Source organism: Falco cherrug, chromosome 1, assembly GCF_023634085.1.
Source record: "Falco cherrug isolate bFalChe1 chromosome 1, bFalChe1.pri, whole genome shotgun sequence".
NCBI classification, from domain to species: domain Eukaryota; kingdom Metazoa; phylum Chordata; class Aves; order Falconiformes; family Falconidae; genus Falco; species Falco cherrug.
In genome coordinates this window covers 113283967-113296822 of record NC_073697.1, presented here as the reverse complement: position 1 = coordinate 113296822, position 12856 = coordinate 113283967, and the positions used below count along the sequence as shown (strand labels likewise).

The following is a 12856-nucleotide window of genomic DNA, read 5'->3' as shown; positions in this document are numbered from 1 at the left end:
TTCAGCAGCAATTCAAACCGCATTATGATCATGCAAGGCCTCCCAGCACGTTAATGTAGGAGGCATGTGCAATCCCTGGCCTCACAGCCTCTGCCGGGTGGGGAATGTCCCGCATTGCTGGCATGCACGCTGCTGCTCACCTGCATTTTTTCCAGCATTTCAAAGAATTCTGCAGACTGAAAAAGAAAAGAAGGAAACCTCCTGTTCAATTAAAGCAGACACGAGGCAAGCCAGCCCAAGCCATATAAAGGCAGGGCCACCGGACACCCCACCCTGTACTGGGCACTCTGGCCCTCAACAGGAACAGGAGGAAGAGATGCTATCCATAACTGATGGCGTGTGCCTAGGAGACACCCCATCCAGCCCTGCTGCCGGGCCGGGACAGAGCCCCACAGCTACCCTGGGCTCCCAGGGCTCGTGGCCATCCCACAGCAAGTGCCGCAGCCGCAGGCAGCGCACAGAGCAGAGAGCAGCAGCAGCTCCCCACCTCCCTAACTCCTCCTTGCTCTGCGTGCCATTCCCAAACAAGCCTGAGAAGACAGGCTGAGTGATGCTGCAGGGCTTGTCCTGCTCCCCACTCACAAGGGGAGGTGAGCATCATTGTGCCACGCTCGTGATGTGCTGCTCAGTTCTGCGCAGCAGGTGCTGGATCTCTGGGATCAGGCAGGGACAAAACCCAGACAGCTGCCAAGTGCTGTGGGGCACTCGGTGGGGCTGTAGGCGCAGAGTTTGCGGAGGACGTGGGGCAGAGCTGGTCCTGCCACAGGCTGAAGGATGGGGTGCCTGTGCCCTGGCCCCCGCGATCCTCCCATTGCTTTGCAGGGTGCCCGGCAGGAGGGGTCTGTGCATGCAAACCAGCAGCAAAAAACTTTTGTTTAGAAATGAAACAGGCCCACACTGATCAATCCAAAAAAGCAAACAAATACACTTGCAAATGAGACACCTACAACAGCCCTCTCCACATCCCTTACCTTGCAAGGGGCAAGCCCTGGGTTCTGCCTTTCACCAGCTGTGCAAATGCCTGTAATGCTGCTGCTGGTGGTGCTGGGCTGCCCCGTGCAGGGTTAACGGCCTACTTGCCAAATGAACTGAAGAGATTAATGAGCCCCGGGCTCCGATTAAAAACCCCGTGTAGCTCCTCTAGAAAGCAGACCGACCCCGCAGCCAGGGAGCTTGCCCTGCTCCCCCAGCATGCAGCTGCCCGGCTCCAGGGCTGCTGCCTCCCTCCCCAGCAGTGCTGGTGCCACAGAGCTTTGCAGCCCCATGAGCATCCCAAGCCGCTGCAGCGCACGCGGAGCACGCGGCTCCTGCACCTTTGGCAACGCTTAGCACAGGGACAAGAGCCAAACCCAGACCGGGAAGAGCCCATCGCTGCCTCTCTAGAAGAGGTGATAAAGCAATGCCTGCCCTGCTCAGCCGCACTTTCCCCTGGGCAAGGGGTGACCTCAAGAAACCCTGCTCCTGCCCTGATCTACCTGCGCTGCCCAAAGGGGCCCCAGTCCTGGCAGCAGCCAGCAAGCCGCTGAGGTGCTCCAGGGCTCAGCAGGCACCAGCTGCCTTTCCCACTTGCTCCTGCTGTGATGTTCAGATGCAGCAGACACAGGTTTGACCCATGCGACTGGCACAGGCATGGCCCCGCCAGCATGCACAGCTGTGGAGGAATTGGTGCTCCACAGGCAAGCACTGGCCCCACAGCTCACCAGGCAGCTGTGGCGTCACCCCTTCAGCACAACAACAATGAACCTCAGCTGGGCGATCCTGATCCCTTGTCCGGCTTTTCCTGCTCTCAAGTACATGCAAATAAATTATCTAGTCAAACTACGGTTTTAAATGTTGAGGCACTCCCAGTAAACGAGCAAGTGGCTTTTCTGGAGGCATGACACAGCAGCCCCATCCCTCCTCTTCCCCACCTCTCCTCCAACCCCTGCTTGCTCCCAGCCCAGCCGCCCACCACGCTCCAGACGCAGCTGACCGGCTCTCAGCTCATATGGAGGCTTGGGCCACGGCAGATGCTGTCTGTCCAGGAGGGAGAGCAGAAAGCAGGATCCACAGCTCCAATGTTGCTGGCTATCAGAAACAGCTTGCAGAAAAGAGATGCGAGATTTGGGGCAGGAGGGGTCGTGGTACCAGAAAGAAAGGCTTGGGCCAGGGGTGGGGGGGACTTTTAGAATAGACTGAATTTCTCAAAAGACAAAAGAGAGAGAAAAAAAAAACAGAGAAGGAGATGAAGAAATGAAAATCAAAGACCAAAGGAAAACTTCAGAGAAATTGTCTTTTAATAAACGTGGCGAGCAAAGGTTAGCTTTATAGCACAAGCAGCCTAGTGACTGCCCTCAGTGACACTCCACTCGTATGGGGCAAAGATGCTCCCAGCACAGCCCTGGCCATGTTTCTAGCTTCAAGACTATATCCCATTTTTATCTACTGCACCTATAGGAGGGAAAACAAACCCCAGGCTCAGAAGAGCTCTGTGTCCAAAGCTGGAAGCACTTTAAAAAGGCTCTTCCTTATTTTGAGCATGGTTTAGATTCTGGTTTATCTTTGGGTCTCTACAATGGTCAAATGATCCTTGAGTCAATTAAGATAGTTTCCAGGTCCCACTCTGCCAGCAGCCAGAACCAGAGTACCAAACCACACAGCAGCACTGGATCCACTGGCTAAAGCAAGTTCCAGCAGAAAATGCGTACATGTATTTAATACAGCAGGCAGCAGTCTGTAGCCTTCAGGGATTTATGCATACTTAAAGCCAACTTTACTGGGCCACGAGTATTTGGGTAATTATAGTGGAGACAATTACACCTTTGTGACACCTAGCAGGAAGCAATGTCACCCGCCATGGGCCCAGCCAGCAGCAAAGGTTCTGCTTGCCCAGCTTGGATTGTTGAGACTGTCTGCTCCAAACTAAACCTGCATCTGCTTCCCAAATGCAACCAAAGGCAACACCGGCACAGACAGCAGTTCCCCCGCCCCCTTCGGAAGGACAAACCTGCCCAGTAGCTTGTCCCAACAACCTCAGAAATGCAAATTACTCAACACGAAATGGTGTAGTTGCTATTCCTTTCCTGCTCACGTGTCCTTACCCCTCACCACCAAGCATGCTACATTGGCAGTGTGAGAGGGGATGGACAGTCACACACATCCCAGTGCTTCAGCACAGAAAAGTACAGGACTCCTCTCCATCAGCACCGGGTGAGACACCGGCTCTGAAGCCAAGCCGGCTGGAGCACCCAGTGTCTGTCCAGCCACCCCAGCACCCCAGGGGTGAGTTTAGCAAGCAGGTACCTGCGGACGAGGAGTGCTCAGAGCCAAAGCTGCAGCACAGTCAGTAAATGCCCACTTCAAAGGTTTCCAATACCCAGAAAGAAAAGCCTGCACCAGGCAGGAGCTGCCAAGGATGGAGTGCAGTGGGGCAAAGCTCTCCCTAGCACCCATACCCACTGGTCGGTGACACTCACCAGCGGGCCCCGTAAGAAATCCATCATCTTCCTGGCATCATCCCCCACCCTGCATCAGCCACACAGTGAGGGCTGCTGCCACGACCAGACTTCCTCACAGGCGCCCAGTGAAAGCAGCTAAGCACCAGCCTGGCCATCCCTCCCCAGCCCCAACACCTCCCTTCGTTAATGTTTCTCCAAGCCAGAGGCACGGCAGGACTGCTGCTTTGTTATTTCAAAGGGTGGCTCCCCTGGGAAGCAAAGCGCCCGAAACAGGTTGGGCAGGAAGCGGGTGAAGGTTTGCAGGGGATGGGCAGGTGCCTGCCGGGATGCACGGCTCCACAGGGGGGATGCACAGTCCCGCAGCGGGATGTACAGCCCTGAGGTGGGATGCACAGCTCCACAAGTGGAATGCAGAGCCCCTCCAGGGGATGCATGGCCCCAAAGCGGGATGCGCTGTGCCCCTCAGGAGGGCACTCACCCAGGAGAGCTGCAGCAGGAACCAGGCAGGAGGCAGAAAACCCGACCTCTCCAGCTGGAAAAAAGCCACAGCCCTTCCAAAGGAGGTCAACAAATCCCAACCATAAATCCTGTCAGAGGCAGCTCAGGACAACCCAGATGGCTGACCCAGGAGCTGCAGGGAAGGCACCAGTCCTGACACCAGCTGGGGAGGAGGCAGGATACAACTGCTTTAGCCAAAGCACCTGTGTGGCTGTGACAAAGCACAGGCAGTCTCTGCTGCTGGGGACTTTGCTCCTGTCCCTGCTCCCAATACCCGTACCTACTCCTTGTCCTTCTCCATGACACTAAGTCTTGCACAGATCTCTGGGAAGCACCTTGAAATCTACCAAGAGCAGGGCAGAGCAGGACGAGCACTCATGCTCTGCAGCATCTCATCACAGGCTCAGCCACACCAGCGCTGAGTGACTGCCTGGCATCCCCTGCGCTGACCGCAACTGTCAGGGAACTGAGCTGACATCTCCCGAGGGACCAGGTGTCTGCCTCCCAACCACAAAGTCACCCCAGGTTTCCCTTCATCAAGCTGATGGCTCCTTAATCCCTGACATCTCCTCTCCCAGGCACCTCCAGTCCCATCTCACACGTCAGTAGGTACCCACCAGCCCCTGCCTTTCAAAAGCCAACAGCAGCCGAGACCAAAGCGGCAGCAAGGGCACGGGCAAGCTCCAAACAAAGCAGACGTGCAGACCAACCCCGCGGCCCACAGCCAGCCGCCAGCCTGCAGACCACACGGATTCATCTCTGTTTGGCACTTGGCAAAGCAAGGCAAGACGCAGGGTCTGCCCCTGCCACCGCCCGACTGGGGTGCGAGGGTGGGCAGCCGCAGCGGCTCTTGCCACCGCCAGCATGGTGGCGACTGAGGGATGAAGGGAGCAAGCACCTGCCACGGCCACCCAGCTCCGCCTGCTTTTCCGAAAGGACAACCTGTGCCATCCGCAAAAGATTCTGAAGCCCTTTAATCCTGCTGTAAAGCAGAACAAGTCAGTAATTGTCTTTTAATTGCTTTAATTACACGATTATAACAACAAAGAACCAGCAGTGAAACAGGCAGCCTCCAGCCTGGCCCACAGAGACCTGTCCTGGTGCGCCCTCAGCCAAAGCCATCACTGGCCTCTCCCCCAGCCACAGCACCCACAGTGGGACAGGCCCGTGCAGCTCGTGGTGTGAGTACAAACAACCAGTGTTGAGAGGCATGAAAAAAAAAAACAAAAACAAAAAAAAACCTCAGCTTTTGTTTTTTGGGAGCTTACATTACCTGAAGCATGTGGTGTAGCAACTACACACTTTTTCCAGACAGGCTTTCCATAGGTTTCCATGCCAAGTTTCCCAAGCCAAGGGAAGCCTTCAATCGAAGTTTAAACATCATTGAAGAGCCCAGTCTCCTGCTGCCCCACATTGCCCTGTCTCCAGCTGAGGAGCAGCCATACCCTCTGCCTGCAGCGTGCCTGGGGTCTCGCCCCCCGTAACCCCTCCTGCAGCAGCACCTGGGCAGGGAGCAAACCCCAGCACCAGGGGCCACCTCTGCCCGCACAGCCAGGCTCAGCCTGCTTGGCTCACAGGCTCATTAGAAGGCAGAATTTCCATTTAAAACACGACAAGGACAAAGGCAAAGGCAGACCCTCTCAGGATGCAGGTGCTGCTGTAAAGCCTGGGAAGGCACAAGGGAGCATGGCAGCAGGACGAGCCTCAGGGACACTGCAGGGCTGCAGCGCTCATGGTCACAGAAAGTCCTACCTGAACTCCAGCCAGGTGTTACCCAGCAATTTACCACCTTCCTGCAGGGCAAAATAAATGGCACTGAGAGTTTGGTCCCTCCCACAGTGGGGAGGCTAGGGCTGTGGAGGAGCTGCAGCGCTTGTCCAGGACAGCCCACATGAGAAACGTGGATGCTCACCGCTTCCCCAGCAGTGCACTGGCAAGGTGGCCACTGAGCATCCCACCACGGGATGCAGCAACACCCCTGGGATGGAATCCCCCTGAGCCCCTGGGAGGTCTGCGCATCACCCCACACCATCCCAGGAGATTTCTTGTCCTCCACAGCTATGAAACAACGTGGGGGCTTTGGCTTCCCCTCCTTGAGCTGGACAGGAACACTGCTGGTATAAGGACTGGGAAGCACACTCTGCGGCTGTCACACTGGCACCTCCTGCACCCGGCACCCTGCATGTCCCTGGGTACATTCTGCAGGGCGGAACCCCCTCTCCCCAATTTCCCATGGTGTCCCCAGGACGGTGTCCCCACTGCCAGCAAGTGTTTCCCAGAGGCACGTCCCCCCTCCTTCCCATCAATCTAGGCTTCAACACACACCCCCTCGCCCAAGCCCAACAAGGTGCCACAGCTTGTGTCACCAGTGAACTGTCACTTCCCGCCTGCTTTGTGCACCCAGGTCATACTCAAAACCCTAAATATGCCAAATCACCAGAAACTCCCCTAATAAACTCCTCCAACTCAATACTCTATTTCCAAGCCTACATGCTCTTAACAACCATTTAACCAGGTTCTCAGCCACCTTGTAATCCTCACATCCATCTCATCTTCTCCAGCTTAATGAATAATTTCCCAAGTGGCAGCATATCGAGCGCTCTGCAGCAACCCAGGGAGAAGAGCTACAATTGCCTTTGTCTGGAAACTGGTATCGCAGAAATATCTCAGGCTACTCTGACAGAAGCTACTTTTGTTGAACCCATGCTGCATTTTATCCTATTTCCCCATTCACCTCCATGTCCCAAATTGACCTTTCCTCCTGAATTCGCCCTGAAGCTTTGCCCCAGGTCACCATCCCAGCTCTGTGCATCATGCTGCTCGGCACAGGGCTGCTCACTCCTGCTTGCTTGAGACTGTCTGAGCGAGAGAAATGCGAGCTGGGAGCCGCAGAGGTGCCCAGTCAACCCCGGCTCAAGCGGGAGCAGCTCCCAGGTCTAACCAGGTTGCTCGTGGCCATCACCCGTTGGGTCTGGGAAATCTGCAGGAGGAGCAGAGCCCTGCAGAGGCAGCCTGGCACGGGCAGAGCGGAGGGGAAGCACGGTGCCCCGCGACCTGCTGCCTACACCACGGCAAAAGACAGCGGCCAAGCCGTCCCTGGCAGGACCGAGCAGTGGGTCAAACCCTGCCAGCAGTGTCTGCCTGCCGGGGACATGCAGTCTGCCTTGTGTTGGCAAGCAGCCGCCCGCCACGGCGCCCAGGGAGGGTTATTAAAAGGATAACAGCACAGGGATTCTGCACCCTGCTTGGCACTGCTGCTTGTGATTGCGTAACATGAGCGGCGGTGCAGGATGGGGCCCGCCGGCACGCCCGCCCGCTGCGCTGATGGTGTCTGAACACGCTGCAGGCTGAACTCCAGAAACCACCTACTGCTGCTCCCTCGGGAACAGCCCAAATCCGTACAGCCGCTGCGTTGGAAGTGCCGCTCCTCACCAGCTTCAGTTTCCAAAACCGGCACCTCGGCTGGACCGCGCGCCCACAGCCCAGCCCAGCATCGCCCGCACACTCACCTTCATGGTCGGCGGGGCAGTGAGCGGGGGGGACAGCGGTCGCTCTGGGACAGTCACATCCGAGCTGTTCAGCAGCTCCTGCTTCCTGAAAAAACAGATGAAGGCATGTCAGCCTCCCCCATGCCCCGAGCAGGAGCACGAGGCAGGAGATAAGGGCTTATCTTCTTTGGCAAAGACGCGGCGTGCGGGCTGCCTGTAAAATAATATCTTGAATCTGAGAAAAAACCAAACAGACGACATAAAAAGATGATTAAAGTCATCTGAAGAGCCCCGCGCCCAGGGCAGGCTGGGACCCCTCACTGCCCACCAAGCGCTGGGGCTGCATCCCTGGGAGCCAGCCGGAGCCCAGCCGCAGGGCTGCGGGGGGGCGGGGGGGGGCAGAAGGGATGAGTTTCTATGACAACCCATCCCCACGGCTTCCCGCCATCTGGCACCCTTCCTGCCTGGGCAGGATCTGCTCCTGACTGGCCTCCTGGCAGCCCCGGCACCACGATGGCGGAGGCGGCTTCCAGCCCGGTGACACCGGCGTGAAGCCTGGGGAGACCATGGCACGGGTTTGGCGAGCCTAGCCGAGGGCCCCTTGGCTAATGTGCACAGGCACTGAATTTGGGGGCAGCAAGAGGTATCGTGAGATGCAAGACCTTGGGGAAGGGGGGAGCAGCCCCTGCGCCACGGAGCTGCCAAGAAAGCCCCACGCAAAAGCCCCCTAAACCTGGCAAAGTCACAACCTCAGCCCTCCACTGATTATCCAAGCAAAATACCCTGTCCCTTTCTCACCAGCCTCTTCCCCAGCAGACAAACAAGCCATCACTCGCAGCAGTACTGCCAGATGCTACTCTGGGAGTCAGAAAATCTGAGATTTAATTTAGTTTCCTCTCGTCCCTGCCAGGTTAGTCCTGCAGAAACCAGGCCAAAATGTCCAACTGTTTATCTCGCAGTAACAAGGTTTGGTTCCCATGGCAGCCTGCCCCGGGATGGCACGGCACAGCTTGGCGTGCGTGGCAGCCAGGCACCGATGCCCGCCAGGGCCCTCTCCAAAACACACAGCTCTTGCCAGAGGGTGCGCACCCGACCTCCTGCAACACCTGCGCCCTGGCTCCTGCCCTGCCACCCACGCTGCCCTGCTCCACTAGTCCCAGCTCTCACGACAGCAGGTGACAACCACATGCTGGTCACGGGGAGGCTTGGGTGCCTGCAGCCCCTCCTTGGCAGGGCCATGTGCTGCCGGGATGCTGCAGGGAACGCAGGCAAGTTTTCTTTGAGACTGTTGGTGCAACAGTGAGTGCAAAACCCCACCATCAGCTCTGTGAGCAAAGGAGCGGCTGTTTGGCTGCATCTCTGCTAACAGAGCTTGAGAAGGGCTGGCTCCTGCTCCTGCCGCCTGCGTGCACAGCTGCTCTTGCTAATAGACTTCCCCTGTTCCTGATGAAACTTGACTCCATCTCTTGAAACACATATTTACGTACATACACACACATGCCCACAGGTAAGCACTTAGGAGAAAGCCCGCTGCAGGCTGCAGGACGGCACGGCAGCCTCCTGCCCAGCTGCAGCCCTGTGCTGGGGGATCCCAGCCTGCCCTTCACAGCACCGTGGCCCGGACTGGGGATTTGACATCTCTCCCCGTTGCTGTGGGACCAACTTCGTGGCAGAGCAGCGGAGAGCAGCCGGAGCTGGCAGTGCCTCGGAGCCCATGCCCCCGCAGCCGGCGCGATTAGATTTGGCTGGGGGGGGCTGCCAGCTGTCAGCCTGTGCTGTTAACATATTGCACGCATGGAGACAGGCAAAGCAGGGAGCTGCAGCGCCTGTGACCAGGGGAAGGAAGGGACAAACAGGACGTAGATCGATAGTTCTCATTAGTCAACGACCAAGGAACAAGAATTAATGGACTTCAGTTGTAGCCTGAGGAACATTGGGTGGATGTTGAGGGAAATACGGAGCTGGAGTTCAAGCCCATAAATCTGTCCCAGAGGCGTGAGACCAGCCCAGGCAGGGCACAGGGGGACCAGCATGGCGCAGGGCAGGGAGGTGCACCACCATGCTGGGCAGCACCACAGCCCAGCCGCTGGCACACGGGGATCCGGCTCACGGACCTGGGACCTAGCAGACCAAACCCTCTGGTACTTGTAAGTAATTGCTGATTGCATTTCTCAGAGCGCAGGGCAGCGCAGGCACGCAGGCAGTGGGGCCCTGCCATCAGGACTTACTTCTCCTGGACTCAGGATGGTCCTGTTGGGCTCCTCCAGAGGTGCGGGCAGTCACAGGCAGGAGGAAGGTGGCTTTTGGCCTCTGGGCTGCAATGCGATGGAGCAGGACTCACAGAATGCTGTCCCACGGCTGCGAGGGGCAAGGCGGGACCGGCAGCACCCATCCCCTTCGCAGCTGCAGGGCACCAAGGGCTGTGGCACCACCCAGGCTGTGCCGGCATCGCAACCACAGCTGGAGTCACCAAGCGAAATACCCAGCAGATGGTGTCTCAGCGTGAATCCACACCAAGGACTGATATTTTACATTACATTAAACCAATATATGTCTTTTTTTGCCTTTTTTTTAAATCAGAGCAGGTCAAGTTTGTTTTACATTATTACACGTCATTTAAGCTCTCAACATCTTCCAGTTTTTCAGTGCAAGAAATGAATTAAAGCAATGTGGGAGAGCGTATGGGCAATAGCAGAATTCATGTCCTGCCTACCCATATTTTTTATTGAGCTCCTTCCCTTTCTCCTCCCCACAAACTCACCATGACTCCACTGCTGAAAAAATGCCGAGGATGACAGATTTTTACTGTTTGCTCTTCAACTTTCTAGGACACTAAAGCACAGCCTGATCTGGAGCAAATCACTCATCCTTTGCTCTCCTTGCTTTGAACCCTGAGCTCTGCCTGATTGCACTAATCTGCACAGTGGCCTCAAAGGCATAAAATGTATCAGACTTTGCAAAGATTAAAGTTACAGGGATGTACACAAATAATTTGATTTGATCTGGGATTTGTAACGGGTTGCCATAGCATCATATTCTAAGTATTATAAAATCGCTCGCACAATTTAACAACGTGTTCCTCTGTCACATGCTGATTGCTTCTTTGGGGCCGAACTGCTGGAACTGCTCTTACAGTTCCGGGGAGAGCAAAACAAACCCATTCACCAGCCACCGCTCCTAATTAGCCTCTGTGCACTGGAAATAACATTACGTGAAATTGCAACTACAGACTCCGATGATTCAGCCTGCCATCAGCTACGGGGTCAAGGGCCATCAGCCTAATTCCCAAACAGATTACCCTCATGGGACCATAAATGAATCATGAGGAAGATTAGCACGTCTTTATCTGTGCACCACAATGCTCGCATGGAGGAGCAGCCCCGGGGATCTCCCCTGACGCCGCCAAGGCCAGCGGGTGCTCGTGGCAGCCCCACGCCATAACCCGCTCCCCGGCTGGCGCCAGGGGTGCAAGTCTCCACAAGTCTTCTGCAGGCAGCTCCTCCACCAAGCCCCGCACCAGGATGGCACAGTGCAAGAAGAGAGGATGGGGTAGGGAAGGACAGCAGGAATAGCGTGATGAGCTGAAGCCTGGGCTTGGCACGGCACAGCTCCAATGGACAGCCCCTGCAATCGCTCCCCATTCACCTCCCCCTGGCACCATGGGAGATAAGTGGCTCCAGCATCAATAACGTAACCAAAGGTTACGGTGCTGTGCTCGCTCCCCAGCGACAGCACCCAGTGCCTGGCAGGCATCCAGGTGCTTCACCCAGCCCCGACACCCCCAAGCTCGCCCTGGCTGTGGCTGGGTGCCAGTGCACAGGGTGTGCGAGAGCATCCTCCAAAGCCCCACAGCCAGACACCAGCCTTTCCAGAAGGCAACACAGGCATTGTTTTTGTAATTTTATTTCTTCATTTTTCGCATTAGGCAAATTAAGAGAGAAGGAAAAGAAAGAATTAGAATCCTACATACTTAGTAAATCTAATTAAGGAAATACCTTAATGCAGTTACGCAGGGCCAACCGCAGGGTTTCCTAATGGAGACCGTGAGATCAGCCCTGCCATCCCAGCATGGGTCCTGTCCCCTCTCCTGGCCAGGGCTGCAGCCATGGGGCTGCACTTGGGGGGGACCCCACTGCCGCCAGCCCCCACCAGTAAGGTACGGTCCACATGGCCAGGGCTGCTCCCCACCTCTCCCAAAGGGGAGCAAATGTGGATTTCCCCCCCCCATTTTGAGCACCTGGGCACTGGCGAGTTCCCAATACAGCAAGGGCAGGTTAAGACCTTTTGTCTTTACAGCACCCCTCATCACATCCCAAAAGTGCCTACAAATTCATATCCTGAATTTGGTAAACCCCACTGACACACTGCAATCCTGACTAAAACATCCTGCTCAGTGCAGAGCCAGGGCTGCCATGACCCCTGGAGCCCCCCCAAGTGTTCCCAGCCAAATCCCCATCTCGGAGTGCACACTGCTCTCCCGCTTTCTCAGCCTAAAGCCTAATGAAAAACTTCTAATGCATCCCATCTTCTTGTTCTGTTCATCTGATTTACCAGACAGGCTCTAAATTGACACAGTACGCTCGTAAGAATTACACGTGGGAAGGGGAGGTGTCAACATATTATCTGACATGGCAAAGTGTCTCACACTAAGTGGTTAGCTCTACGTTTTGTTACACTGTGCAAATTAAACATGGAGCACTGCAGGTTACCCTTCTGCCTACACTTAATTCTGTGGATGAAACCTGGCCTGAGAAGGTGCAAAACTGTTGCAGCAACAAGTTCAGCTTGTCTAGATGCTGTACCCTTGAGAAGGACAGCAAAGATTATCCTGTAAATTAACAGCCTCTATTTTTGGACTCATCATTTTTTTGCCCTTGATGGGCATCACCTTGCCAGCTGCTCCCCTTTTTAGTTTATTTAATATTCAATGCCCAGTGTCTTAAGTTTTCACAGGGGACTGCACTTCCGTATTGCTTTTCATCCTCCCACTGCCTGGGGTTAAGCCCCCATGCTGGAGGGGGTGGTGGTGGGAGTGGAGCCCAGGCTGCTCCATCCCTGCTCCCTGCTGGCAGGCACTGCATGGATGCTGCAGCTGATGGCAGAGGGCTGGGATCGAGCCTCTGGTCCCCAGCTCCAGGATGCTGGCGAGAGCCTGCGATACCCCCGGCACTGAGGCAGCCAGGAGCCCTTGGCCAGCTGCTCACAAATTGCAAAAAAAAACCCAACCCAACGAAAATAACTTTCTTTTGCAACAGAGACAAGGGCACCTCGCTGAGATTCTACACGTGAAAATCTGCAGTGAGTGCCTGAATGAAGCACCTTACTCTGACTTTGAACAGCTCTCCATCCAATCCCAGGGACTCCAGGCAGGCAAGATCTCGCTGCATCATCACGCATCCCAGGGAGGACGTCTGCAAAGGACACACACTGCTG

General features: G+C 55.9%; 1 protein-coding gene across 17 annotated transcripts in view; it reads right to left on the bottom strand.

Annotated features, from left to right (window-relative positions):
* The window catches only part of RAP1GAP2 (RAP1 GTPase activating protein 2), an 80224-nt gene that overhangs the window by 22136 nt on the left and 45232 nt on the right, over positions 1–12856 (bottom strand). For 13 of the 17 annotated variants that reach the window (XM_055721436.1, XM_055721418.1, XM_055721426.1 and 10 more), the window contains 2 exons: positions 7445–7529; positions 141–176 (listed from right to left, as the gene is read on the bottom strand). In XM_055721436.1, coding sequence (XP_055577411.1) covers positions 141–176; positions 7445–7529 — 121 coding nt within the window. The remainder of the gene's footprint in view (positions 1–140; positions 177–7444; positions 7530–12856) is intronic. The other 4 variants (XM_055721446.1, XM_055721500.1, XM_055721520.1 and 1 more) reach the window with 1 other exon arrangement.